Below are 16,835 nucleotides of genomic sequence, written 5' to 3' on the forward strand. Positions count from 1 at the left end.
AGTGAATTTTCTTTTCTTTTTGCTCTACAAAGGCGTGTTTGTGAAAGGGGTCATGTGTTAGAAGTCAGAAGGCATTTAAGTAAATTAATGATTTGCTGAGCATCATTGAATCGTATTGCATTGAAATCGTAACAGGGGTGAATTGTATCGTATCGCACCGGGGGCTGATTTACAGAGATGCACATCCTTAGTATATACTGTACCTTGGTCGTAGCTTGCACAGCTAACAGGCACTGCTAAAGCTGATGCTCACGCTTGTACAAAGCCTAGTGCATAATACATAGGAGGAAACTAAACTAAACAATAATATCTCACAATTAAATAACTAGTTAGCATAATGTAGCTATTAAGACCCCTAGTGACGAGGCTAATAAACTGAAACCTACGATCTACATGAATGGTCAGCGAGAGTTTATAGACCATGTGACCATTTGCTTCATTTGTCCATTAGGGATCGTCGACATCTGGATTTCTTTAACTCTGTGTGTGTGTGTGTGTGTGTGTGTGTGTGTGAAGGAGGGGCTACATTCAGGAACATGAATGTTCTATGTTGACACATTGGACTGCCCACAATTGTGGGTGTGTCTTTTGCGAAGAAACTGTAGAGTCTCAGTCCCTCTGGGGTTTATTCTCTAAGAGAGGGAGAGAAGGAGAGAGAGAGAGAGAGAGAGAGAGAGAGAGAGAGAGAGAGAGAGAGGGAAATCATGCCAGGGTGTAGCAGCTCTCCGGTGAAAACTGTACACTCTTTTTTGTTTGCACGTCTTCCTGGGCAGTAAGCAGCAGACAAGCAGACAGCAGAAAGTGTGTGAATAGGGAGCAGAGCCTGACAACAGCGTTACATCATGAAGGTAAGCGTTATGACTGCATGGAGTGAGTGTGTGTGTGTGTGTGTGTGTGTGTGTGTGTGTCACGCAGACGCTGGCTCGTGCTTTTCCTGCTGGATTATATGACCAGTGCAGTTCTTCATATCTTCATATCGTCTCATCAGTGGTTCATTTGTGGGATTGGTCTAATGTACAGATGATCATGTGATGGTGTGTTTGTGATTACACACTCACACACACACACACACACACACATTCAAACATCATTCACTCTGGTACAGTATTCACTAGTCTTTTAGGATCTCTCCTTGTCTTTGGATGAAACTTAGCAGCATCTCTGGATGAACAAAGAGCTCCAATCTAAGCTCAGATCATTCTAATAATAAAATAATAATCATCATATTTATATAATGATAATAATGTTATGATGTAACAATATAATTATAATAATGTAATAATATGGTTATAGGAATGTTATAATGTAATAATAATAATAATATTATTATTATGATGATGTAATAATATAATGATAAATATGATTATAGTAATAAAATTATGAAATAATGTAATTTAGCAATCATTGTGAAAAACCTAAATATCTGATTGGACCTGTTCCAAAAAAGATATAATTCACCATTTATAAAAAAATAATAATAAAATAATAATAATAATAATAATAATAATTAAAAAAAAAAAAAAAATATATATATATATATATATATATATATATATATATATATATATATATATATATATATATATATATATAATTTTTGTACAAGCTGTATTTATATATATTTATAAATTTACATGAATTTCAATGTATTTACAAATAACTTTTTTGCAATTAATGAAATCGATCAGATTTTGCAAAAGTACATTTTATGCCAAATTTGAAGAAAAACAAACTGTATACTGTATTAACATTTTATATTTTTGTTGTAAAACACAAAAACAATAAGATGTGAATGCATTCTGTAAATGAAATATGATCATTAATAAATTAATAAATTATTCTAAATAATAATGAATTAATTGTATTCATTCCTATACATATAGCGTATATTAAAATAAAGGCTAACAAGAAAAATACATGGCTAAAATATATATTTATTTGAATTTATTAAAATACAATTTAAATTAAAAAAAATATCAATATAAATTAGTTACAAATTTAAATTTTCTTGTTTTGTATAAAAATTGTCATTTTTAAAACATAATTTTTTTGTAGTATATGAAATGGTTACATATTATTTATTTAACATTAATTTAACTGTAGAATTTACTAACAGTACATGGAATAATACAGAAATGCTAAATTTGAGTGTTAATTAGCAGTGTAAAGTTTAAAATTTGTTTAATATTGATAAAAATACTGACCTAAAAAGTGCCTGAAACTTGTTAAGTGTGTAGAAATATGTTTTAAATATAAAATTTATTCTTTTTTTAAATTGGAAAAAATTAATTTCAAATGAATTCCTTATAGGTGTTTTTGTGTCGGGTATAAAAATAAAATATATCAAAATAAATAAATTGCAAATGTATTTTTTTATTTTTAATAAAAAACATTTTATATGTATTTTATAACCCATTAAAACATGAACATCTGCACACTGATTTTATATATATATATATTTTTTTTTTTTATTATTATATTTAATTGTCTTCTTATTTAATAGCATTAATTTTATCTACTTTATCTATCGCTTCTTGTAATGCTAGCTATCGTATTTACTAGCAAGCTAACGCTAAGCGCTAACGAGATGTAGCTAGCTATAAGGGTTTTTCATACGATAATCTAGAAATATATCGTGATTCATTTCACTCCGCTTGACAAATCGACAAGCTGAAGGATCCCATGTGATCAAATATGGTTAATCCCGTAGCTCATGTTCCACCAAACATCTGATTGGAGAACGATTTCATACACGGTGTTAGAATCCTCGTTTCTTCACTTAGCGAACGGAGAAAAGTGCAAAGTCCGACATTGTTGTGAATCTGGCGGCTGTGAAGTGCCACTCGTGTCTCATGGAGAGATTCATGAGTCTGCAGAATTGGAAATTCACATGGGGTAGAAGGACAGCGCTGAGGCGCTCAAACTGACAGCCAGGGGCCGGGAGTGGAAGAGGAAAAATGGACAGATCTTCAATGTCACTGACTGCAAGGTCTCCTGGGTAGAGCCACTGTTTTTTTTCTCTTTCTTGCTCATCTGTTTTCTCTCTCTCTCTGGGTTTAACTCGCTGCTGGTTTATTTATGAACATGGACGTACAGGAAGCACAGGACATCCCTCAGGAAGACGAGTACAGGGAATCAGTTGGCTGAACCGTTTTTTAGCCGAGTTAGCTTGATTAGCTCGCGTGCTTACGAGGAAAAATAGCTTTAGTCCCACGTAGACGGCAGAATCAACGAGTTAATGACGTTTCAGACACCAATTTACGTATCTAAATGGACAAAACGAGGTTGCAGACCATGAAATGGGTCACAGAATGATGTCACAGACCTGGACATCTTGTAGGAAATAGAGATGTTCACTCTTTAATGATACTTTGATGAAGTGGCCTCAATCATTTCAGCTCTGCACCATTACCAACAAAAAGCTTGAGGACATCTGACCAAATGATTGGTATTCCACAATTAGTCTCCATTTGTTTTTTATAACAAACTTCACTCTTCTGGGTGTTTCATTAGATTTTGTGGAGATCAGTGAAAGTCAGGTTCTGATGTGGGTGAGGTGAGGAATCCTGGAGTGCTGCCAGCTCTATAGCCAGAGATCTTCCACCAAATTCAACCAATGAAAAGCATATCTTCATGATGCTAGATTTGTAAACAGGTTTGGATCTCAGAGTTCAAGTTCTATATATCTCCACACCTAATGAACACCTTCGGAATAAATCACGTCATTTACATCAGGACCTAACATCCTTGTGGCTGAATGAATCTCCACAAATCTCCACAAAATCTAGTGGAACATCATCCGAGAAGAATGAAGCTTGTGATGAAAGCAAATGGGGGCTCATGGGATTTTCAATGAATCCCAGAGGTGTTTAATGGGCTTGGCACTCTATAGCAGGAGATCTTCCACTCCATCCCATGGAAAGCAGATCTTCATGGAGCTGAATTTGTGGCAGGTTTGGATCTCGTACTTAAAGTGCTTTTGAGCTCTGACCTCAACCCTAATAAATGCCTTTAGGCTGCTTTCAGGGCGACCTTCAAACCTACCAGATTTCATTTGATCATCTGGATTGTGAAGCCTTGTCTCAGATGAAGCCTTTACAAGTCATGTGTAAACCCCGAAAAGTACCTGCAGTGACACGTTGTCTTCTGCAGCCGATCCCATGCGGACGTCGACTCAACTTTCAGCAGCGTCAGCGGTCCCCTCCCCCGGTGCATGTTGGGACAGCTGCTCATCAGCTCATCAGCTTCAGGAATCTGTATTGTGTCGAGTCGAGTTTGCGGACGAGTCTGCATTTTTTTCCACTGTCGCAGTGTGGACAATGAAAACAGAGGCTTTCAAAGACGCATTTTTAGGCTACGTCTACTCGAATCGGGACATATTTTGACAAGCCGTTTCCGTCTTAAAAACACTTTTTGTTTTCCATCGTTTCCCAAAAGTTGCTCATTCCCATTGAAAAGTCGGAAAACGCCCAAATCCCTGTACTGCCCATGAGCAGAGCGTAAGATGCTTCGACCGGTGTCATTTCTGGCTCTCGTATTTTTACTTTCTGCCTCTTTGAAACATCGCAGCAATGACTAAAAGCATGTCATCATTTTCGAAAGCCTCCGTCTTCACAGTCCACACTGTAGACTGAAAAACGGGGTTTTCAAATGTATCCACTTCGAGGAGTGTTTTTTCGAAAGGCTACGTTTTCATTTGACAACGAGAAAAATACGAATTATTAGTGTGGACATGGCCTTAATCGTCGCTGTGGCGGTTCGAAGAGCCGAAGGGGAAATAAACTCCAGGCGGAAACTAAACAGGTCGAAGTCTGTGTTGAGGAGCAAATTCAGGGAAACGACTGAAAATGAAAGTGTGGACGTGGAGCGTTTTTAGACGAGAACTTTCAGGATCTTCCGGGCATGCAACGCTCACGCTACCTGCTCTGGTTCCTGCTCCTGCTCCTGATCCTGATGCTCTTCCTGACCCCTGTTTTGCTCTGCTCTGGTTTTGAACTCTGGACTGGTTTTTGGTTTGTGATTCTGCTCTGCCCTTCATTGTTCTGTTTGCCATCTCTGTGATATTGTGGACTGTTTTTTTGGATTTGGTTCTGTCTTCCCTGCATTGCCCTGCTGCCTGTGTTTAGACCCTGGACTGTGTTTTTGCCTTGTCCCATTGCTCAGTTTGTTTTTTTATTAATGTCTGTTTTCTCCTTGACCCTGTCGCAAACTGCATTGGGGTCCTCACTCACCCAGTCATCCCCGACAGAATAATCTAGCCTTGCATCGTGTCCCGTGAGATCACTGACAAAAAACGGTGTGTCCAGATTAGTGTAGACGTAGCCTCAGTTGTATAATTGAGATAACTGTAAGTCGCTCGAGATGAGAGAGTCTGTCGAATGCAGTAAATGTCAGTAACACGATTGATGCTTCATACGTGGGATTTTGGAGAATGCCCCCATCCGGAGTGACTTACGTTTGTCTCATTTATTCAAGAGAGCAGTTCAGGGTTAAGGACCTCTAGTGGCAGCTTGGTAGTGTTGTCATTTGAACTCGCAACCTTCCCGATCAGAAGTCTAAAATCCCAAAAATAGAAGAAAATGCTAACATGTGCTTCCTCTTAAGCAAATATTTTCATTTCAACCTCCCCTCTTCTGCATACACGAGCCAGCGATTGGCTAATGCCGCTGTGATTGACACGTATGTCATCCCTGAGAGTGGACGCAATTTTGCTGCTTTCCATCTTCCTGTTAGATATGATACAAAGACCACATGAAGGTATGATATATTTTTATTAGGTGTGTTTATCATGAATATCTCAATAAGGACTGAAATGATGTATCTGAGCTTGAGGAACCAAGGAGTTCAAGGCAGAATTTATTGATTTCTTTTGTATCTCATTCTATCTTTTATCATTTCTGCTGTCTAGTGTTAAAACACCCCACTTCACAGCAACGTCTACAGATACGTCTAGCGCATCCCTATATATGATGCATGAAAATCACCTTAATGCCCTGTTCGCACATTCATTCTCTCTAAACCACTGCCAAAGCAGTAATGAACACGTCCTTGAGGTGACGCTCCACCGTTCCCTCACTGTCATATTCGCCCCAGCTTGAGTCAGTCAGATTTACCCGAGCCTGCAGACACACTGACCTGTAACATGTGCTGTCCTGCAGGCTGGAAGACCTTGGGCCACTTAGTGTCGAGATATAAATCCACTGCGAATACCATTTCTGCTGTGCTTATTACAATACGGCAGGAGAACAAGGTTTCATTCGTGGTATAGACATCGGATTGTTCGCTGTTCTAAATAATGTGGACAAAACCAGAATATTTAATGTAGAACCGAGTGAGAAGTGAGGCTGGGGATGATTTCTTTCCTACCCAGACTGTAGATTTGTGCAACACATAATGACAATATTAATAATAATGAATAAATATAATAATAATAATAATAATATTAAAATATTTTTTTTTATATAGGCACTTTAAAGTATGTTTTGGTCATTTACACAAAAAAATTAAAAAATTTTTTTTTGAAAAATAAATTTTTATATATATATAATACAATTTACACTTGAAAAAAAAGAAAATATTAAAGAAATAAAGAAAGAAATCTATAAAAAAATATTGTATTAAAATGATTCAATAAAAAAAATGTAAAATCAAAGAAAAAATTATTTAAGAAAATATACTGTGCATATAAGCGATTAAACTGGTATAAATAAAAATTCCGAATCTGTACTAAATGGAAAATTCTGCATACTTTTCCCCCTTTTATAACGTAAACAAAAAAATATAAAGTAAATAGTTTAAGCAGGGACTGGTGTTGTATTGGTTTGAATGAAAAGTTGTTTGCTCTGGCGTTTATATGGTGAAGCGAGTTATTATGTCACTGTCACCTCGTGTTACACTGCATTCATCATTTGTCCTTTTCGCTGTTGTTGTATTGACAGACCTCCGATATTTCCACACTTCCTGTCAGCCTCCGTAAACTTCTCCATGGCGTTTCTATTCTCAGCGTATAGAAACTCCGTCGCACATCGTGCTCCTGAAAGGTTTCTGCGAGTAATCCCTCAGGATCTGAGGTTCTGGGGTCTGGGAGAGGAGACGTGTTTTAACTCCCAGAGGACCGAGTGGCTTTTCTGGCTGCCTGGCTCTTCTGTCGCTCTAATGGAACTCTGATTGTCTTGAAGATCGATACGAGGCCAGCCTGTAATCAATAACGTGCTTCTTCTGAGACTGACGCTGGGCTTCACTTTCTGCAGGACACGGTTACAAGTTAAACAAAGCCTTCACATCGGTCGAATCTGTGTTTTTATAGTTCGGAGCTTTCGGCGTGTCTCAGTCCGCTATTGTGTGGTGTGTAAATGTCAGCACTCGGGCTTTCCGTTCGAAAAGAAAGTACGTGAGCATATAAATTCAATTCCTGGTTCTCAGAAGAAAAAAAGAGTACAGGGACGTGAGCGTTTTCAGACATTTTAGTGTAGATGAGCAACTTTCGGGAAACGATTGAAAACAAAGTGACACGGAACATTTTTAGATGAAAACGGCGTAATCAAATTGTATAAGTGTATAAGCCCCGCCCTCAGCGTTTCATCCTGTACAGTAGTAACTCAGTCGCGTTAAACATGGTTCTTTGGTGCGTTTGCTTTATTTTCGACCTGGAGCGGTTCCATGTGTGAAATGTTATAATTTCGGACTTCATACACATGCGATGTAATTCTGAGAATTCTGAGAATAAGTGAAGTTGAAAATATCGTCGTGTACACATTGAGAATGAGTGAGAAATCCGTCACGATTCTTCATGCCACTTGCAAAATCAAAATTGCTGATTTAGCTACTTTGCTAAGCTACTGGCATGGTTCGGTTCAGGATATCAATCAAATCAAATTTTATTTGTCACGTACACATTCATACGACATGTAATAAAATTTTTTGTACGACTGTCCAACATGTAAATAGAAACAGAATTTAAAAATAAAAGAAATAAAAAAATACATATATAAAGTACTAGAAGTATAATAATAGGGATGAAAAAATTATATATTCATATAAACTATAAAAAAATATATACTATAATATACTATATATTTTCTGGTTTTTAAGTTTACAGATACAAAATGAGTGAGAAATCCATTAATCATATTTAGTTACTTCTCTGTTACAAAAGGAAGTACGTTAGCGTACAAAATCAAATCCTGGCTCTTTAAAGGTTTTAAGGTGTAATCAAGGGGAAAAAAAGAAAAATGTTTTTTGAGCAGCACTTTTTTGTGCAATGAAGAAAATGCTTGGTGGAGTGTATAAGCCCCGCCCCCTGCACGTCATGCTACAGTAATGACTCAATCGCATTAGAGACGGGTCTTTGGTGTGTTGGCTTCATTTCCACCTGGAGCAGTTCCATTCATGGAATGTCGTTACTTTAAACTGCGTGACTTCATGTGAATTTAGCAAAAATGCTTATACACTCAGATTCAGATCTCTGATTTGTTTATTTTGAACGAGTCTTTGATTTGACAAAAAACGTGTTTCAAGATGGCGCCGCGGATGGCAGCCTCGGCACGACTCTCTCTAGTACTCTCTTTCTTTTTGTTTACTGTCTGTGTGTTTAGTTACCCTACCCTAATAACTTACACTAAAGAAGAATTGCTTAACATCGGGGAGTTCACTCCAGACACTTTTTCAACAATTTTTACAAACCCAGAAAGTTATTTGGAGATCTTAGTTGGAGCTGCAGCCACTCTCTATGGCACATGGAGGAGACACCGGCGGGGGAAGCGCGCCGGCGCGCTAGTGAAGCTGCGACAGAGGATGAACTGCGCTCCCGTCGATTCACCTGGCGAACCTCCGCTCACTGCCGAACAAAATGGACGAACTAACTCTTCTTAACGGAACAAACAAAGATTTTGCATGCTCCGCTGCTCTCTGTTTTACTGAAACTTGGCTCAGTCGCTCAATCCCGGACAGCGGATTACTTCTCTCGGGCTTTCACTTACACCGAGCGGATCGCGTAAAGGAGCTATCGGGCAAAACGAAAGGCGGCGGAATCTGCTTCTACATTAACGAACGTTGGTGTACAGATGTCACAGTGCTGGATAAATACTGCAGCCCAAACTTGGAATCACTGGTAATAAACTGTAAACCGCTTTACTCACGCGGAATTTTCCTCATTCATTCTGACCGAGTTTACATCCCACCTCAGGCCAACGTGAATGATGCACTGCAAAACCTGGCAAACCAAATATCCGGCTTGGAGCAAAAACATCCGGATTCTCTTTTTATTATCCTTGGAGACTTTAACAGAGCAAAACTAACAGTAGAACTTCCAAAATACAGGCAACACATTAACTGTCCGACAAGAGGGAAAAACACACTGGATCATTGCTACACCGTTCTTAAGGACTCGTATCGCTCTGTACCGGGCAGCTTTAGGGAACTCTGATCACTGCTTGGTTCATCTTATTCCAACATACAGGCAGAAACTAAAATCTGTTAAGCCTGTAGTCAAAACAGTGAAGAGATGGACCAGTGAGGCAAAGCAGGAACTACAAGACTGCTTTGAGTGCACTGATTGGAGTGTCTTTGAGGCTGGAACTGACAGCCTGGATGAGCTGACTGACACTGTGACATCCTACATCAGTTTTGTGAAGACATGTGTGCCAACCAAAACCTTCTGCAAGTTCAGTAACAACAAGCCATGGTTCACAGCCAAACTGAAAAACTTCGACATGCCAAGGAAGATGCCTACAGAGGGAGGACAAAGCTCTGTACAAGCAGGCCAGGAACCAACTGACAAAGGAGATCAGAATAGCCAAAAGAAGCTACTCTGAAAAGCTGAAAAGCAGGTTTTCAGCTAACGACCCTGCATCAGTGTGGAAAGGCCTGCAAAATATCACAAACTACAGGAGACCACCCTCCCACTGAAGCAAACAAAGACCTGGCTGACGACCTTAACACCTTCTACTGCAGGTTTGAGGACAATATCTTCACACCTCTCATCCAACCCAGCCCAATGTCTGCCCCCATCACACCTCTGGATTTCTCTCTTACAACTCCTTCCAGCACTCAAGTTGCGCTCACGATTTGTGAAAAGGATGTGTATCGGCTCTTTCAGAGACAGAAGACAAGAAAGGCTCCCGGCCCAGACGGTGTCTCCCCATCCTGTCTCAAAGCATGTGCTGACCAACTGGCTCCTATTTTCACCTCTATCTTCAACAGATCACTGGAGTTGTGTGAGGTCCCCTCCTGCTTTAAACTCTCCACAGTCATCCCAGTCCCCAAGAAACCCTCGATTACTGGACTGAATGACTACAGGCCTGTCGCTCTGACATCTGTCGTCATGAAGACCTTTGAAAAGCTGGTATTGGCCCATCTAAAGAAGGTGACAGAACAGCTGCTGGATCCCCTACAGTTTGCATACCGAGCAAACAGATCGGTGGATGACGCAGTCAACATGGGGCTAAACTACATTCTGCAACACCTTGACTGCCCAGGAACATATGCCCGGATTTTGTTTGTTGACTTTAGTTCGGCTTTCAATACAATAATTCCGGGAATCCTCCACTCAAACTCCTAAACCTTACTATACCCCCTGCCATCTGTCAATGGATCACCAGCTTCCTGACAGGCAGGAAACAACAGGTGAGACTGGGAGGTGTTACCTCCAGTATTCAGACAGTCAGCACTGGTGCTCCTCAGGGGTGTGTCCTTTCCCCACTGCTATTCTCCCTTTATACGAATGACTGCATATCAAGTGACCCATCTGTCAAACTCCTGAAATTTGCAGATGACACCACGCTCATTGGACTAATCCAAGATGGTGACGAGTCTGCATATAAGCAGGAGGTGAAGCAGCTGGTGCTATGGTGCAGTCAGAACAACCTTGAGCTAAACACACTCAAAACTGTGGAGATGATAGTGGACTTTAGGAAACATCCTTCAACACTACTCCCCCTCACAATATCCAACATTCCTGTGTCACCTGTGGAGAACTTCAAGTTTCTGGGCACTACCATTTCCCAAGACCTGAAATGGGAATCAAACATAAACTCAATTCTGAAAAAGGCCCAGCAGAGGATGTACTTTCTAAGGCAATTAAGGAAGTACAGTCTGCCACAGGAGCTGTTGATACAGTTCTACACTGCAGTCATTGAATCTGTCCTGTGCTCATCAATCACCATCTGGTTTGGAGCAGCAACAAAACAGGACAGAAACAGACTGCAGAAAACTGTTAAAACAGCTGAAAAAATCATTGGTGCCCCCCTGCCCACCCTCCAGGACTTGTACCATACAAGAACCAGAAACCGGGCAGGAAAAATCATTAATGACCCTTCACACCCTGGACACAACATCTTTCAGCTCCTCCCTTCTGGCAGGCGCTACAGAACTTTGTTCACTAAGACTGCCAGACACAGGAACAGTTTCTTTCCCCAAGCAATCACCCTCACTAACAACTGACCATAATTAAATTCCATGCTCATATCTATGAGTACCACACAAAACTGTCACTCATCACATTATCTGTATATGTTACACACACTATTGCTTCTATATACTGTACAAAGTTTTATAGTAACCTCTCTCGTCATACTGGCACACAATACTGTCATTTGCACTACCATGCACTCCCACACTTTATGTACATTACTGGTCTGTATCCCTATTTATTACCCACACTGTCTATACTGTCTCATATTGTCTGTATTGTCTTGTATAGTCTGTTTTTGTCTTGTTGTGTCTGTCTTGTCATGTATAGGTTTTTATTTATGTATGTACTTTTGAGAGTAACAAACAGCTGGAACCAAATTCCTTGTGTGTGTCAACACACTTGGCCAATAAACCTGATTCTGATTCTGATTCTGATTCTGAAAAGAGTGCGAGTCGTCTCAAAGAGTGATTCGTTTATTTTCTAATTTACACTAGGCTCATTGATGAATGATCCGTTCATTAAGAACGATTCTTTCATTCGACTCAAGTCGTCTCAAAAAGTGAATCCTTCATTTTCTACTGGATGCGCATCAGCAAAGCGTCCTGAAAGCTCCGTAGGTTATGAACAGGAAACAGAATTGGGTAGTTTACCTCTCGAATCTTCTAGCCATCATTCGTTCTTTTGTCACGTGACTCCCATATTGAAAATGTACATTTTATTTTATTTCTGATCAAAGGAACGAATTAAATGGCTCAAAAAAAGATTTGTTTGTTTTGATTCGAATAAACGTCACCGAAATGATCCGATCTTCCCATCACTTCTGGTGACCATCAGACCTCGCTCTCGGCTCAAACACATACCGCGTAATATTAAAAACACGTGACCTCCAGGATATCATGTGATTTAAAGTGAACAGATTGAGAATGTGTGAGAAATCCTTCGCAACTCGCACTCAGTCAGCATATTTATACTTTGCTAAGCTACTGTCATGTTTTGGCAGTTTCTCACCCCACTAATATACGATGTGTAAATGTCATCACTGCCTTCCTGTTGCAAAAGGAATTACATTAGCGTACAAAATCAAATCCTGGCTCTCTAAAGGTTTTAGGAGTGTTCCAACTTTCTGTCTGGAATCATCCAAATCAATCTGAAATGAATTTGTCTCATTTGTTCCCAGTTGTCTCCCAGGTCCGGATTCGAGATTAGACTGATGAAAAATGTCCATGTGAAAGTAATTCTGAAAAAAATGTGCTGTGGGAAAAGGAATCGTTCTTCTTAGAATAGGAATGTAATCACATGGTGTTTTTCATCAGCGTGAGAGCTAGCGTTGAGAGAAGTGTGACCTCCAGGGTTTGTACATTAATAAGAAAAATAACACAAGCACAGACGGGGTGGGAGGGTTGCAGGGGGGTGAATATTTGACATTTTCACGCTGAAGGTTTTGCCAACAAAGTGCTAATGAATCAAGAACCCTATTAAATAAAAATCACATGGAACATTAATACTGGCTAAGCAATAAATACTGCTTTCATTTTTCTACACTAAAATAGTTTCGAGACTAACGGTGCTAACTGGCTATTCTGACCACTGAAAATCTCTGAAAGACGACGAGAGATCAAAAAGATCTTCAGCTAACTCAACCACGGAAAAAGTTTAAACCGTTCGGCAACTTGTCCATGATGATTGTCAGGGAACGATCCATGTGATCTTACTTCAGCACCCACCCTACTCTTCAGATTTGGCTCCTCCGGCCTCGATCAGGACTGCGCCCACGGCATGAAGATAAAGATCCAGCTTAAAAGGTCGCCGTTTTGCAGAGATCCAGCCCAAATCACAGAAGGTCCTTGACACGCTTCGAAAAGAAGACTTCCAGGACACATTCCAGAATTGGCAGGAATGATGGGAGTGCCGCATTGCTGTGCAAGGGGACTATTTCGAAGGTGATGGTGTGCAAACATAGATATATAAAGTACTTTCTTGTAAACAGAGCGAGTCTCCAAACTACAAATTTATTTTTTGTAGCTAGCCATGGTCTTGTACAAGCTTGCTGTCTGGATTATGTCACAAATTACTTTTCCTGTTAGCCACAGCACATCAGATGATCATGTCACTTGCATTGGCTTCCCCCTCATTACATGACATCGATTGACTGATCACATGGATGCAGCATACACTTTATTTGGAGTGCATGCATAAGCAAGAGGAGCAGCTTCAAGAGAACCAAGGCAGCTCAACAGGTTGGACATACTCCTAAACCAATTATTGGTGAAGCGCCCAATATCAAGCACTGTCTTGAGGAGGTGTATGGGTGTAGGTGCCCCAAACGTGGCTGGCAGAAGAACTTGTACATTCTATGTAGCATTGCTCCCCTTCTGGCCTCACAGAGAGCGATATCACCTATTTTGGCAGACATCCTTATTCAAAGCGACGTACAACTGAGAAGTTAATGGTTAAGTGCCTTGCTCGAGGACCCAGCAGTGCTAGATTGGTGGTTCTGGGATTTTAAATCATGACCTTCTGATGCAAACATCTTAACCACTGAGCTTCCAAGTACAACATTCCAGCTCCAACCACTACCCCCAGCTCCAACCTAGGCATCATTCCCCCGTGTTTTTAGGGCATCTGGCATCTTGACACCACACTACAAGCAGCCAAGGAAACTGCCCCAATCACCCCCTGGAATGGACTCTTGTCAGAAGCCATGCATCAGAAGAGGGCCTCTATCTAACATTTTCTTGCTGGTAAATTATTATAAATGTAGAACTACAACGCTAACAGTATCCACTAGCAGACTATTGCACTATTCTATTGCCACCTAAAATTGAAACCAATAGCTAGGTTTGCTAGCTACCATATACTGTATAGCTTCTTTTTTTTTTTTTACTACATATATAGCTCTATTATTAGCTACATATGCTTGTGAATCCAGAAATGCTTTCATGCTTGCTAGCTCTGGCACATGGAGAGGGTTGGGGTTTAAAATTGAATAATTTATAAACCAGAGAATGAATGAACAGACAGACAGACAGACAGACAGACAGACAGACAGACAGATAGATCTTTATTGTTATTGTGTAGTTTAGCATCTACCAGAAGTGCAAATAGTAGCAATTGTGCAAATTATCTAGCTCTTAGATCTGGGAGTTCATGGGTTCTCAGAAAGAAAAATTTAGTTGCTTAGATTTTAGCCAAAACAGCACTAAAAACAAGAGAGCCAAAGGTTGGACATTTGCTTCAGGTCATTGTATAGTTGTATGGTGAAATGGTAGCCATGTTGGTTTAGGATTCCTTTCACCATTTATCCTGCATGTATGTAATGAAATACCATGTTCTCCAAAGTTTTCTGTAAGGATGTCAAGTCACTGCTGGACTTGAACTCCCACTAGATACCACAGCTTTCAAGCATGGTCGCCTTGAAGTCCAATTCCCAGAACACACACACACTTTCCCCACTCTGACTCTTCCTGATTAGGCACAAGTTTGCCCAATTACACACACTAACGCACACACAGAGTATTTAATAGACCTTCGCTCAGGAAAACAAATCCTGGAAATCTTGACAACCTCTGATGCGTTTACATTTGAACAGCGGTTTAAACTCCTGACCTTCCACTAAAAAGTCAAGTGGCTTAAAAACTTAGCGAACACATCCCATTCTATACGTTGTTTGATACTTTAGTGTTGAACAGTTTCTGTCCCAGGCAATAGTTCTGTTGCGAATCAACTGAAGCATTGCCTGTTTTTGACTGCATTGTGGATTATTATATTGGCTTTGTCTGCCAGACTCTTCTACTACGACGCCATGCTGTTGTAAGAGATGCAGTATGCGATTTAACAATGTCTTGTTTAAATATGCAAGACCTTTCCTGAAGTAGACAGAGTCTGTATGGAAGCATATTTTGCTCTGAAAGCTTTATAGAACTTGTATCATTGATCCTGCCTTTCCAGATCTGAAAGTTGTCCATTCCTTTAGGACTAATGCACATGATCAGAAAAGCAGGCTTTTGAACCGAATTCTGATGATAAGCCAGATAGTCCCTCTCCTCTTCAATCCAGAGGATGTGGTGTCCATGGTTTCCAAAAATAATTTAGATTTGTCTGATCACAGAACCTTAGTCTATTGGAAATAAGCCAGAGGAAGTCCGGAGTCCAGAGAGTTCCTGAGTCCAGAGGAAATGGCCGTGTTTTTGGATCATGTTCACATGTGGCTTCTTCAATGTATGAGGTGTTTCTGAGCTCATGAAGTGATAACCATTACAGAATCATGCCTGTTTTTAGTGTAGTGCTGCCTGAGGACCTGAAGATCAAAGGCATCTGTAGTGTAAGAGAAATAAAACACTCTAGAGTGTGATGGTATTGGACAAACGTTGGTGTAGCAACCTCGTTTTGGTAAAGCTGATACAATGTGATGTCGGTATGTGACCTTTGTGTAAATACTAATCGGATCATCGATTAATCTTCACTTCGCACAGCAGAAGGTGTTTCGTGAAATAAAGTTAAATCAATTAAGCGAAAAACTTGTAATCTTCAACTGGCACGTTCTTCTGCCTTCATCCCAGCTCGGGTTTCTTCTCGGAACATGTCTTACGGAGCACCTGTGCTAAAAGAGTCGAGGGTTCAGCGTCTCCCATCAGCACTTTAGCGCATTAGAGTCATCTCTGATCTCACCGTCACGGCCGATCGGGTTTCACGTGTAACATGTTTATCGATTTGTCTCTCTTCCTCAACCTTCCAACCCTCTCCATGTGTAATAACATGACGTCCCAGATTATGGATGAATGATAAATCGCTTCAGTGGACGCTCAGGACATCTTTTAGCTCTGGCACATGAAAGGGGGGGGGTTGGGGTTGGAAATTGAATAATGTTACTGTTCAGTGCTTTCAGGAGATGACGGCGAGCCGGATCGGAGTGAAGGTTAAACCGGTGACAATGTTCCCGATGCATCACAGAAATCAAAAAAAAAAAACAGAGATTATAGAGATCATACTGCAAGTGTATTTTGTTCTATTTTGAAAGTCGTCTGGTGGTGAAATTAAAATAAAAAAAAAAATAAAGGCTTGAATTAAGAAAAATCGAGCTGTTTTGACCGAGCATGAATTCACTTTCTGGGCTTCTACATCAAAAACCAAACGGTGTGTTGAATTGCTAGTCGTTACGCTACAGCACAACCGATTCCTTGCTCTTTTGACGATAGCGTATCAAACGCCGCTCGTAGAAAGAAGTCTTTATAAAGTCTCATAAAGCATTTGTTCTCTGGCTTTTTTTAAGTGACAACAAAGACTGCCAATCACTCCATTGTTCAAAGATGAATCCTCATAGCCGGCGTTACTTCTGAGACTGAGGAAACACATCGAACCCAGACTGAAGATTCATTTCTTTAATAAACGCCTCAATTTAATAGAAAATAAACAGAACAAATATACA

At 40.0% G+C, this 16,835-nt stretch overlaps 1 protein-coding gene across 2 annotated transcripts in view; it reads left to right on the forward strand.

The window, feature by feature from the left end:
• The first annotated feature begins 658 nt into the window (after positions 1 to 658).
• LOC124381662 (inactive phospholipase D5) overlaps positions 659 to 16,835 on the forward strand; it is a 50,330-nt gene continuing 34,153 nt past the window's right edge. Inside the window, exon 1 of one of the 2 annotated variants that reach the window (XM_046843472.1) lies at positions 659 to 848. In XM_046843472.1, the coding sequence (XP_046699428.1) occupies positions 843 to 848 (6 nt within the window). In that variant the 5' untranslated portion in view covers positions 659 to 842. Of the gene's footprint in view, positions 849 to 965; positions 1,035 to 16,835 lie in introns of those variants that run through there. The other variant, XM_046843473.1, reaches the window with a different exon arrangement.

Source organism: Silurus meridionalis, chromosome 28 (assembly GCF_014805685.1).
Source record: "Silurus meridionalis isolate SWU-2019-XX chromosome 28, ASM1480568v1, whole genome shotgun sequence".
Taxonomy (NCBI): domain Eukaryota; kingdom Metazoa; phylum Chordata; class Actinopteri; order Siluriformes; family Siluridae; genus Silurus; species Silurus meridionalis.